We start from the raw sequence: 11,968 nt of genomic DNA on the forward strand, positions 1-11,968 counted from the left end.
GCCCGAAGCTAGCTGGGAGAGGCTACAGCTTTCTCATGACCCTTCTAAGGATAAGCGGCTTAGGTAATGGACAGATGGATTATAATGTGTAAGATTTGAGTACAAACAGAGTTGTTTAGGATTCTTTCTTTTGCAATATGTCGCCAAATTTTTTCCAGAAGATTTTAGCGAGGTGAAATTAAGAACAAACCCGGACGAAGAGGCGACTTTGTGCACTTTTTCCAGTTTGGCTCACAACTGCCGCCAAGCAGTGGACACCGTCGGAATTTAGTCGGTTTTGAAACCCAAACCCTGTTCTGAAACTCTCATTTCAAACCATTCTCCTCTTGTCAAACAACTAACGCGAAAATCCAACCCTGTTTTTCAACCCTACTTGGAAGGCGTCACCAAGTTTTCAAACCCAAAGTGACACACACCAGCTGCTTCTTGTGTTAAATTAGAAAAATAATAATAATAATTCACACACATTCATAAATTAAAAACAATGTTTACTGGTACATATATAAAAGATAATCAGCTTAAAAGATTTGTGCATTACAAAAATCGTAAAGCTGGGAAAAAATTTAACTTTTCAAGTTGATCACATCAGTCATTGTTCGTGGTCGACTCAATTTCTGTTGGGGATGGGGAGTGGGGGTACTTACAAAGCCACAAAGTCGTCACTTTTTGGGTTTCCATTGAGGCGCCCTGAGCAGAGGGTTCCGCGTGGCGCCGTCTGGAGGTTCCGCGGCCCAGGCGGGGGCCACGGCGGGTCCCGCGTCGTCAGCGTTTTCTTTTCCGGAAGCGTCCGCACTCCGCCGACGTTCACCGGAGGAGGGACGTCGTCCGGGTCGGCCTGCGCGCGCCCGTCTTTCGTCCAGGAAGTCCACGGAGGGCACTTCCTCCAGCGCGTGCAGGCGGCGCAGTGGCAACGGCGCCCCGGACGGGGAGCGCGAGGGCGGGGCCAAACGAAAGCGTCTGGCGGGGAACGACATCTCCGACGTGGTTTCTTGATCATCTGGAAGCAAAAATAAATAAAAAAAAAATCAATCAATAGTGACTGTCAAAGTGCAAAAACAGCTATGTGAAGACATTTGCATTTTTAAATTTTATTCATTTTAAGAACTGCTGCCGATTAAACTCTACATTTTAAATTTGTCATTATTTTAGTTAAAGTATATTTGCCCGTGTTGTAATGCAGTGCTGATGCTCAAACTCTTCATGATTTACAAGAATATTAAATATACATTTTAAGGAGTCAAATTTTGTCACTTGTTTCCACGTTACTGCGCGCTAAAGTCGACACGGAGAGACAAGATTTTTTTTTTTTTTTTTTTTGAGGTGGTACAAAATATTATTCTTGCTTTTCCTTGCGCATCTGACAAAGTGGTTGAACCTGCTTCAGCAGATTCATATTTTATTCTTGAAAAATATTTGCAAGTGAAACAAGATGAACACGTTTAGGAGGCGTTGGGTACAGTGAAGAAGAAAAATAATTCTTTACTCGCTTGTATCCATCGGTATACAATGTGGTAGTTTTATTTTTAATTAATACTTATAACATTTTATTAAATTAAAAAAAAAAATGTCATTCTGAAACGTCATACAAATTTGCTCTATTAAAGACAGTACCTCCCCATCCACAGGGGTTGCGTTCCAGACCCTCTGAGAAAAATGAAAATCAAAATAAAAATTTATATGAAAGTTGAAATACACCCCAGTTATTTTCATAAAATTACACTATATAGAGGAACAATTAAATTAATATAAATTCAAATGACTGGGACCCCAAAAACTGAAATGTGATATAGCAGTTTAATGTAACCCCCATAAAAAAATGGATCCAGTATAAAATTGTAACTTTTGGGGCATATAATAAAGTGAAAAAAAAATAAAATTATTATATAATGTAATAGTTTTGGATGGCTGTTCTACGGATGAATCAATAGATCAAAAAATTAAGATTTTTCCTGTAGAAATTCTCTTTTGCTGATAAAATTTTTTATATATATTTAGCGTAATTCCCGGCCTATAAACCGCGACTTTTTCCCCCCACACGCTTTCAACCCTGCGGCTTATGCGGTGATGCGGCTAATTTGTGCATTTCTTTCTAACGGCCGCAAGGGGGCACTTGAGCAAAAAAGGGTGAGAGTGGGACCGGTGGAATATATGTGCCGAGGAAGTGACTTTTACCGGGCCAGCACTGTTAGCGCTGCGCTAGTGTGTTACTGCAGTGATTTTTACTGGTAGGTTTTTTTTTTTTTTTTTTTAGTTTATAAATCGGCACTGTTAGCACAGCGCTAGCATTAGCCCGGCAGCGCTCGTGCTAAACTCTGTGTAGTCTTCCTTTGTAAATACCTCGTGTTTCAATGTGGGCACTTGCGGCTTATACACGGGTGCGGTTTATGTCTGTACCAAAATGGTAAAGTCAGCTGCACATGAAATATTCGCGACGGCAAAAGCACACAAGCAAACGGCAATTATGAAAAGCGAGGTAGCATCCAGCGGACGGAGAGCAACAACAACATACCCGAGTCGCGTGGGAAGTTGGACTTCAAGTTCTTCCCAGCGGGGAGCGAGAAGTACTTGTGCGATTTGGGCGCCGCCTTCAAACGACAACAACAGACAACAAAAGACACAAATGATTATTTGCAGAGACGACAAGGCGAGATCGGGGCGAGCGTGTCAAAGGTTACGGCCGTCTGGAAGCTTCCCGGGCGGAGGCTGCGCCGGATGCTGGAGTGGCGCCGGATGAGAATCTCTCGGGTGCGGCTGTCGTTGGGCAACGCGTGCTTGCTGGTGTACGACGTCGTCTGGTGGCAGACGCAAACGGGGCGCAACACTTTCAGCGTGCACGGCGGCGAAAAACAAACACGCTAGCTACCATTTGCGTTACAGCAGTTATAGGACATGGGGACGCGTCGTACATCGGTACAACACCAGGTGGCGCTACTGCTCTTCTTTCCCAGTACTATGACTGCGACTAGAAATTGAATAACGGTACTAAACGAAAGGACTGACCCTTTGTCGAATCTTGTACATGTTCTTGGCCAGAATGTCGTGCATGCTCCTCAGATCGGCGGCCAAGAACTTCTTCTTGGGCTTAGCGGGACCTTTCCGCTCTTCACTGAAACACGTTGGGAAGAAGCTCACGAGTCGGTCGGAACGGCGGCAGGCGGCGTCGTCGTCGTACCGCAGCGAGACGACGGACGGGGCGGCGCTGAGCTCTCCCGACACCGTGTCCAGGATCTCCATGGCGTTCTGCAGCTCCAGCTTCTTGTACAGCGCCACGATGCTCGACTCGGAGCGGTTGTCGCGGATCAGGATGCGACGAAGGATGCGCGTGTTGAACTTCATGAACCTGGAAGACGGAAAGAAAGAAAGAAAGAAAGAAATATTGCCGCACCTGCTGATATTCGTTTTTATGTGGACTTCCCAGATCCAAAATGTCACCCACTGTAACATTCTGCGTGGTTTCAACATTTCTTTCGGTGATTATTTTACGCACCACTAGAGGGAGCCCGCGTACTGCATGCAGCAGTTACTACCAGGCCGAGAGACACTTTTTCATCCTTTGTATGGATGTGAAGGAATTTAGCTCGGAAATTCAACTACAATCCACTTCTAAATTATACAAACATGTTCATATTTTTATTTCATTTTAGAGATATACCTCAATTTTTTCAACTTGTTATCGTCTCCTCAATTCAGTTCAGGTCATTTAATCCATAAATGCTAATGTTAGTGGTCATTTTCATTCCCATTTGTCGTACATAAATGTTTTTTTTTTTTTTTTTTACGTTATGTGATACATCCATCCATTTTCTTCGCCGCTTATCCTCACGAAGGTCGCGGCAAGTGCCGGAGCCTATGTCAACGGGCAGGAGACGGGGTAAACCCAGAACTGGTTCCCAGCCAATCGCAGGGCACGTAGATCCAAACAACCAATCGCAGTCACAAACACACCTTGGGGCAATTTAGAGTGTCCAATTAATGTTGCATGTTTTGGGGATGTGGGAGGAAACCGGAGTGCCCGGAGAAAACCCACGCGGGCACTGGGAGAACATGAAAACTCCACACAGGCGGGTCTGGGATCGAACCCGGGACCTCAGAACTGTTATGTTGTATATGCAAATAAAATAGAATAACTGAGACTGTGATTTCCAAAAAAAATAATAATAATACGCATAAGAACTTGATTTCACCAAAGTAGCAAAACGAATGCACGTGTCAAACAGTTTTGTGTCAACGAGTCAACAGCCGATGAGGAACTTTGATGCGATAAAAACCAGTTTGGCCTGCGGAAAGCCGAACACGACACCGCGTCCAAACTGCGGCGGCGGACAATGGCGGCCATCGGCGAAAAGAAAAGCAGAAGTTTCACTGTCGCTTAGCAACGCGTCTCACTTGTCCTTCCAGTAGAAGTGACTCCACTGGCCGCAAAGGTCCTCGATGCCCGCGACGGTGTGCTCCATCAGCTGAGAGCGCAAACGGCGGAAGATTCGTTAGTACGGAAGGACGCGCGCCAAAACGTAACGGCGGCGCGTGTCGGACCCTGCAGTGGATTTCAGCGTTGATGGTGTCCAGGTTGCGGTTGGTTCGGCGCACGTTGATGAACTCGATCAGAGGCCGGATGCTGATGCCCTGCGACGCCGAGGAAAAAAATTGAAATACAAAAACTATTTAAAAAGCTGCTAAAAGTGTATAACAATGTCATCATCACACCTGGACCCCGAAAATGCCACAACTTTATGCACACCTGCGATCCGATGCAAGAGCTGCATCAGACAAGATTTGATTGACAGAAAATATTTGTTGTCATGTTTTCATGTCACATGAAAAAGAACAATTCACCAAATAAAATTGTTTGCTCTGCAAGTACCAAATACAGGAGCATAGCAGGCCTAAGCGTTCACAAAGCAGTTGACACCATTTTCAAAATTTTCCTAATTTGGCGGCACGGTGGATCAGCTAGTAAACCGTTACCCTCACTGCTCTGGGGGCCCGGGTTCAAATCCCGTCCCCGCCTGCGTGGAGTTTGCATGTTCTCCCCGTGCCTGCGCGGGTTTTCTCCAGGCACTCCGTTTTCCTCCCGCATCCCAAAAACATGCAACATCCATTGGACACACTAAATTGCCCCAAGGTGTGTTTGTGACTGCGATTAGTTGTTTGGCTCTACGTGCCCTGCGATTGGCTGGCGACCAGTCCAGGGTGTACCCCGCCTCCTGCCCATAGACAGCTGGGATAGACTCCGGCACTCCCCGCGACCCTCGTGTGGATAAGTGGCGAAGAAAATGGATGGATGGATTAATTGGGCACTCTTAATTGCCCCTAGGTGTGATTGTTAGTGCCGCTGTTTGTCTCTACGTGCCCTGCGATTGGCTGGCGACCAGTCCAGGGTGTACCCCGCCTCCTGCCCGTTGACAGCTGGGATGGGCTCCAGCACTCCCCGTGACCCTCGTGAGGATAAGCGGCACAAAAAGTGGAGGGATGGATGTTCCTAATGTTATATTCACGTAAGGCACTGTAACATTATGCAGTATGAAAACAATAACTCTACTTAGACAGTAAAAATGAAAAAAAAGAACTGATGGCTGGCACATAAAAGGTTCAAATAAGAATGCGGCTAATGTGTGTGCAGGTGCGATGACGACAGGAGAAATTCTCAAACTCAACACAGACGTCCGCGGGTCGCTCGCTACCTGCACGAAGACGGTGAAGATGATGATGGCGATGGTGGCGGTGACGAAGAGCTGCTTGCGGCCGACGTTGTCGGGCAGCGTGAAGGCCAAGGCGAAGGAGATCGCCCCCCGCAGGCCGCCGTAGGCCAGGCCGAACTGATCCTTGAGGTTGAAGGGGATCGTGCGGAAGGGGTTGATGATTTGGGTCAGCACCAAGACACCTGCAATCAAGAAACATGCGCGATTGTATCGAATATCGACATCCGATGACACAAAAGGGCAAGCGATAGCGGTCAAAATACTGCGTTCGCAAGTACGGCGCCCCCTACCGAGACCCCGCCAGACGAAAGCGAAGAGCAGCGTGAAGAGGATGTAGCCCCAGTTCCACTCGTGCTCCGTCGTCACGGTAACCACGCCCAGGAAGAAGAAGATGAGCGTTTCCGAGATGGAGCCCAGCATCTTGACCACGTGGCGGATGGTGGCGCACGAGCGCTGCGAGACGTTTTCCTCCACGTAGTACTTCATGGTGAGGGCGCACGTCACGATGCTAACCGGGACGAGTACAAAGCAGGTTTCCAGTCCGGTCCGCGGGGGAACGTCGGCGGCGGCGCCGCCGTCGCGTACTCACGCCATGATGGACGAGATGGCGAAGAGCTCGGCCACCAGGTAGGCCAGGTAGCTGTACATGAAGATGAAGAGCGGCTCGATCTCCCGGACCTCGGAGGTGAACCTGGTGGTGAAGGCCGCCACGAAGCCGAAGAGCGCCCCGAAGGCCATGCCGCCCGAGCCCACCACCAGGAAGCGGGCCACGCCCAGGAAAACGTCCACCGGCTCCACCACCGGCATTTCCGCCACGAAGGTGAACATGTTGTACAGAACCTGCGAGGTATTTTGGACAAACGCTCAGAATCAGGAGGACCGGCGCGGCCGTGGAACCGTTGACCGCCGCCAGACCCTCGGAGGGTGCGTGGGAGTTCGCCCGACACGCGTTTTGTGGACTTGGAGAAGGCATTCGACCGTTTTTCCCTCGGGGTTTCCTGCGAGCGAGGAGTTCTTTGGCACCCCGATAACGGGCTGTTCAGTCCCTGCGCTACCGGTGTCGGCATTTGGGCCGAGGCTGCCTTTTGTCAATGATTCCGTTCAGAACTTTTAATGGACCGAATTTTTCGGCACAGGGGGTCCGGTTTGGTGGCCTCAGTTTTGCGTCTCTACTTTTTTGCAGATGAGGTAGTTCTGTCGGCTTCAACAAGTCCTGATCTCCAACTGTCACTGGAGCGATTTGCGACCGGGCGTGAAGCAGCTGGGATGCGAACACATCTCCAAAATTCTGGAAAACCGATTTGCGCTCCAGAAACCAAAAAACTCAAAACTACATGAAGCGTGAAATCAATACCTCTCTAACAACTTTTTTTTTTTTTTAGGTCTTATCCGTTGGATCAGCTGGACAGCGTTGGCCTCGCATTCTGAGGTCCCGGGTTCAATCCCGGACCCGCCTGTGTGGAGTTTGCATGTCCTCCCCGTGTCTGCGTGGGTTTTCTCCGGGCACTCCGGTTCCCTCCCACATGTGTGGATGTGCCCTGCGATTGGCTGGCAACCAGTTCAGGGTGTACCCCGCCACCTGCCCGTTGACAGCTGGGATAGGCTCCAGCACCCTTGTGAGGATAAGCAGCTGAGAAAATGGATGGGTCTTATCCTGGGCCTCATTCGACAGTCTGCATGGGGTACCTAATAAAGTGGTTCTACGCGACTTTCACCGCCGTTGAAATTTTTGTTTTTCATTTCAACAACTCAAAGAGGAGTGCGGCCAAAACCAAAATGCAGGCGGGAGTGTTTGACAAAAACAAAGGGGGGGAGGGGCGGGGGGTGGGGTCTTTCAAGTGCCAGCAGTCCAGTTTCGGGAAGATCTGCACGCTAACACCTCCCCATAACGTTTGCAAGAACGACCTCAAAAACTGGTTTGGCGACGTCTGAGCAAATAAATTCCCAACTGCAGCACGGGAGACGGTTTGCGACGAAAGGATGTTCCCAGGCGCGTGACTTCCCTTAGTCAAACATGACGTTACTTACGGACTGGAAAGCAGAACCGCGGGGAAGAAACTGGAGCCGAGCGGGGGGGGGGGGGGAAATAGACACAAAAGAACATCGAGCTTTCTTTCGTGTAATCGCACTTTTGACAAGAATAGAAAGGGGACAAACCGGAGCTTAAATGGAGGGCGGGGCCGAGGCCGGGGGCCCCCGGGGACGGTCGTGCCACTGGGAAAATCCATTTTCACGTAAAGGCTAAATTGACAGTAAAAAGGGGGCGCCGGGTCGTCTTTGGACCCACAAAAATGGCAACTAAAGTTGCGATCGACACGCACGCCGGGCCACTAGTTGGCGCTGGGAAAATGTGGGGTGACATTTGTCCCTTTTTCTAGTTAGCAGGCTACTTCCTGTTTATGTGATGTCACTATTCTAAGGGTACCGGAGGGGCTACATAACCAAGTATCGCATTAATTTTACCAGTAAATCTCAACGTGTGCTACGTGAAGAAAACAATTACTGTCCAGTTCAGTTCAGTTCAGTTTTTTTTTTTTACTTTTGCCCTAAATCTTCAAAGCTTTTAAACTTTATTTCGGTGCAATATCATGTCTATATCCAGTCACTCACATTTGAAAAATGTACGGGTGTGGTCAGTCATGCCCGCAGATATAAAGTTGCAAGTGTGTGTTCTGTTTGTAATTACGAGTGTACCCCTTTAAGAGCTGACGGGGGGGGGGGGGGGGGTGTCAGGTAAACTAGGAAGTAGAAGTAGGCCGAGCAGCAAATCCACGTGCTCCTGTATTAAAAAATAAAAAAAGACGCCAGGCTGCGGTTCACTGCGCTGGATCGGTTTTCAGGTGCGCATTTGCGCAGCTCAGAGGGAACATTGGTCAAGACTACACAAAATAAGCAACCTCTTTCAATATCTTTCAATTTTTACTGGGAACAAATTTTACACGAGTGAGTTTTCGTGCTGGACGGCAGGTTTTGCGAGTGCGAAGGCACCATGGGCGCGTCAAAATCACAGTGGCTGCATATCTAATATTTAAGTATGGAAATTGTAGAATGTTCGAGAACTGTTGCAAAAATGGAAAAAGAAACTCACGGTGGGCCAAATTAGCGTTTATCCATTTCTTGCAGCTGTCATGATTTGATGCAAAGCTGAATTTACCGATTCCCGTCCGGTGTTCACATTGTGGCGGATTTCCGCCCGCCGCCCACATCGCCCCCGTGTCACCGGAACAAGAGGCGGCTGCGCTCACCACGGTGACGGCGTCGTTGAAGAGGCACTCCCCGAACACCACGATGTAGAGCTGCTCGTTGACCGACACGTCCTCGAAGACGCTCAGCACCGCCACCGGGTCCACGGCCGAGATGATGGCGGCGAACAGCAGGTTCTCCTGCAGGTTGATGTCCTGCACGCCGAAGGCGGGGACCTGGCAGATGGCGAACAGCGACATGCCGATGCCGACGCTGTTCCACAGGGTGCCCACCACGGCAAACCACAGCACCTACGCGCAAACATCGACTCCGCAGTCAATTTCTGACTGCTCTATGACGACGCCATTTTGATTCACATTTCGGTCAAAAACCTGTTGTGAGCCTGTTGACAGAAGGACCTGAGGGAACGGGGGGGGGGGGGGGGGGGTCTCATTTCAAGTATGTTCTGTGATGTAATTCTCGCCTATAAATTGAAAATCTGGATCATAACAAGTGAACATTTGAGTAGGCTTGTTTCATCGAATCGCTTTCATGCTTCACCGCGGAAGAACGGTGGGGACATTTCCGCTTCCAGATACGTTTTGAGCGTCTTAAATTAATCGGGGATCATTTCGAGGCGTTGTCGTGAGAGTGAAGATGAGAAGGATAAAAAGAATGACGGAATTGGAAAAGAAAGAGAAGAAAAAAAAAGCAAGGGGTTTTTCTTTTCCGTCACCGTAAGACCCTCGGATCCCGGAGGTCAGATGCCCACCGTGCCGATGTTCTCGAAGAAAGGCCTGGTGGGCATGAAGTAGCCCGAGTCGAGGACGATGGGGGGCAGCATGTAGAGGAAGAAGACGTTGCCCGTGAGCACGGCGGGGGGCTCCTCGTTGACCGAGTGCATGATGGCGCCCACCACGAGGCCGATGCTGATCAGCAGGCACGACTCGGGCACCCACACGGTGATCTTGTTGTACACGTGGAAGCCTGAGGGAGGGCAGAAAGGTTCTGGGTTCGAGCAAACGTCGTGTTCACCAAATCAAGTCGAGCGCAACGTGTTGCCGCCGTCGCCGAAGTGACGGATTTCACGCTCGTGCGCTGACTGGCGCTGCACTCGAGAAGGCCAACAACGCACACGACGACGGTTGTCCTACGACCGATTGTTGCCAGTACAAAGTTCTAAAGTCAGCGTCTGTGAGTGGGCGTTGGTGCCAACAACGCTGGAAATTCGCAATTTCTTGAAGGCACCCATCCATTCTCTTTTGCCGCTTATCCTCACAAGGGTGGTGGGAGTGCTGCAGCCCATCCCAGCTGCCAACGGGCAGTAGGCAGGGTACACCCTGAACTGGTCGCCAGCCAATCAAAGGGCACATGGAGACAGCCAACAGTCGCACTCACAATCGCAGCTCAGGGGACGCACAAAAACTCCGCAGAGGTAGCGCGGAGCCCGAATCTGAACCCTGAACCCCGAGGTCCTAAACGGACATCCACCGTTCTTTCGGTTCGTTTGTTTTTTGGTCTCGTGACTGAGGCAGTCCTTGCACCTGGTCGCTGGGTCTTCAGTAAGGATTTATCAAATGTCATCAACCTGCCACCATCCATCCATCCATCCATTCATTTTCTTTGCCGCCTATCCTCACAAGGGTCACGGGAGTGCTGGAGCCTATCCCAGCTGTCAACAAGCAGTAGGCGGGGTACACCCTGAACTGGTTCCCAGACAAACAGTCGCACTCACAATCACACCTATGGGCAATTTAGAGTGTCCAATTGAATCTTCTTCATTTGTGTTTGCATGACTCCGTTATACTGCCCCCCGATGGACAAGTCATGCATTCCAGTCACATTGAATGAATCAAAACAGTTTTACCCACCCATCCATTTTCTTTGCCGCTTATCCTCACAAGATCCCAGCTGTCAACGGGGTACACCCTGTACTGGTTACCAGCCAATCACAGGGCACATAGAGACAAACAGCCCCGCCCATCATCACACCTATGGGCAATTTGGAGTGTCCAATTGATGTTGAATGTTTTTTGGGATGCGGGAGGAAACCAGAGTGCCCACCCGGAGAAAACCCACGCAGGCACGGGGACAACATGCAAACTCCACACGGGGAGGGCCGGGATCGGACCCGGGTCCTCTGAAGTGTGAGGCCACCGTGCCGCCCTTGAAGGCACCGATGTGGCTAAAAGCTCCATTTGGGATTTGGACCCACGCCGTCTTCATAATGAAGTTTACAACAAACTTGCATTAAAATCTTTTTTTTTTTTTTTTACTTGTCACATGCATTTGTTTTTGGAAGAACTTTTTTGCTGTTGCAAGTTTTCAAAAAAAATGTTTGTAGAACCGACAGTGGAAATAAAAAATATTTGCTTTAGCCCATTTTAGTCTGTACTTTATTAATCATCATATATAGTCGTTGTGTTTTTCAGTTGACTGTAAAATTGCATTTTTCATCTTTCAGACAACAAAATTGTCACTTACCGATCTTTGCGAAAGAGGCGAGCAGCACCCACAGAGTGATTTCAAAGGGGATTTGGATCCTCGGGTAGTCCATGGTGAAAACCGGCAAGTTGTCCTTTTCGAGCTCCGGGTAGGCCTGGGGCCCGTCCGGTTGGACCGGGGGCACCACCGTGACCGCACCCGCCACCGGGGGTCCAGGTGGGATCTCCCCCGCGTAGCCATGCAGGACGCTTAAAGCGGCGCAAACGAGAAACAAGACGCGCAAGGGCTTCCTGAGGTTCGGATCCATTTGCAGGTTTCGGGGCCCACGTCACGCCATCCGGCAGGAAACTAAATTGGGGCGAAAAGTACTTTCAACACACGTGATGCGGCCTGCGTCATTTCAGGTTGCTCGCCGAAAGGTGCAAAAATTGCGGCAACATTTTGTTTTCCGGGTTGTCCGAAGGGCTTTTGCGCAAAGTCGACGACGGGCTCACCTGTGAACTGGACCGGGAGCAGCCTACCTGAGGCGCGTGCACGAGTTTGTCTCCATTCTGGGCGCGGTCGGGACTGATTGGCTGTCACGTGACCTGGCGGGCTCTCAGTGGGCGAGTTTCGGGGGGGGCAAAAGCAAAAAAAACAAA

The 11,968-nt window shown here is 49.7% G+C and overlaps 1 protein-coding gene across 2 annotated transcripts; it reads right to left on the bottom strand.

The window, feature by feature from the left end:
* Positions 1 to 471: 471 nt before the first annotated feature.
* slc9a2 (solute carrier family 9 member 2) lies at positions 472 to 11,960 on the bottom strand. 2 transcript variants are annotated; one of them, XM_061842480.1, is made up of 14 exons: positions 11,822 to 11,960; positions 11,367 to 11,675; positions 9,655 to 9,869; positions 8,945 to 9,193; positions 6,289 to 6,539; positions 5,990 to 6,207; positions 5,682 to 5,881; positions 4,534 to 4,623; positions 4,387 to 4,457; positions 3,173 to 3,340; positions 3,001 to 3,106; positions 2,676 to 2,792; positions 2,510 to 2,585; positions 472 to 997 (listed from the first exon to the last, which is right to left on the bottom strand). In XM_061842480.1, the coding sequence occupies exons 2-14, from the start codon at positions 11,632 to 11,634 to the stop codon at positions 660 to 662; spliced, it is 2,367 nt and encodes a 788-aa protein (XP_061698464.1). In that variant the 5' UTR covers positions 11,635 to 11,675; positions 11,822 to 11,960; the 3' UTR covers positions 472 to 659. The 2 variants fall into 2 exon arrangements, with proteins under 2 accessions (XP_061698464.1, XP_061698465.1); XM_061842481.1 differs by lacking the exon at positions 9,655 to 9,869.
* Positions 11,961 to 11,968: the final 8 nt, after the last annotated feature.

This window comes from Syngnathoides biaculeatus, chromosome 14, assembly GCF_019802595.1.
Source record: "Syngnathoides biaculeatus isolate LvHL_M chromosome 14, ASM1980259v1, whole genome shotgun sequence".
Classification (NCBI taxonomy): domain Eukaryota; kingdom Metazoa; phylum Chordata; class Actinopteri; order Syngnathiformes; family Syngnathidae; genus Syngnathoides; species Syngnathoides biaculeatus.

Excerpts from the sequence above, each read along its gene's own strand:
- slc9a2 (XM_061842480.1), bottom strand. The coding sequence starts at position 11,634 with ATGGATCCGAACCTCAGGAAGCCCTTGCGCGTCTTGTTTCTCGTTTGC. Across the intron at positions 9,194-9,654 it reads TCTTCGAGAACATCGGCACG|GTGCTGTGGTTTGCCGTGGT; the intron begins GTGGGCATCTGA and ends GTTTGCGCGTAG. Across the intron at positions 6,208-6,288 it reads GCCATCTCGTCCATCATGGC|CATCGTGACGTGCGCCCTCA; the intron begins GTGAGTACGCGA and ends CGTCCCGGTTAG.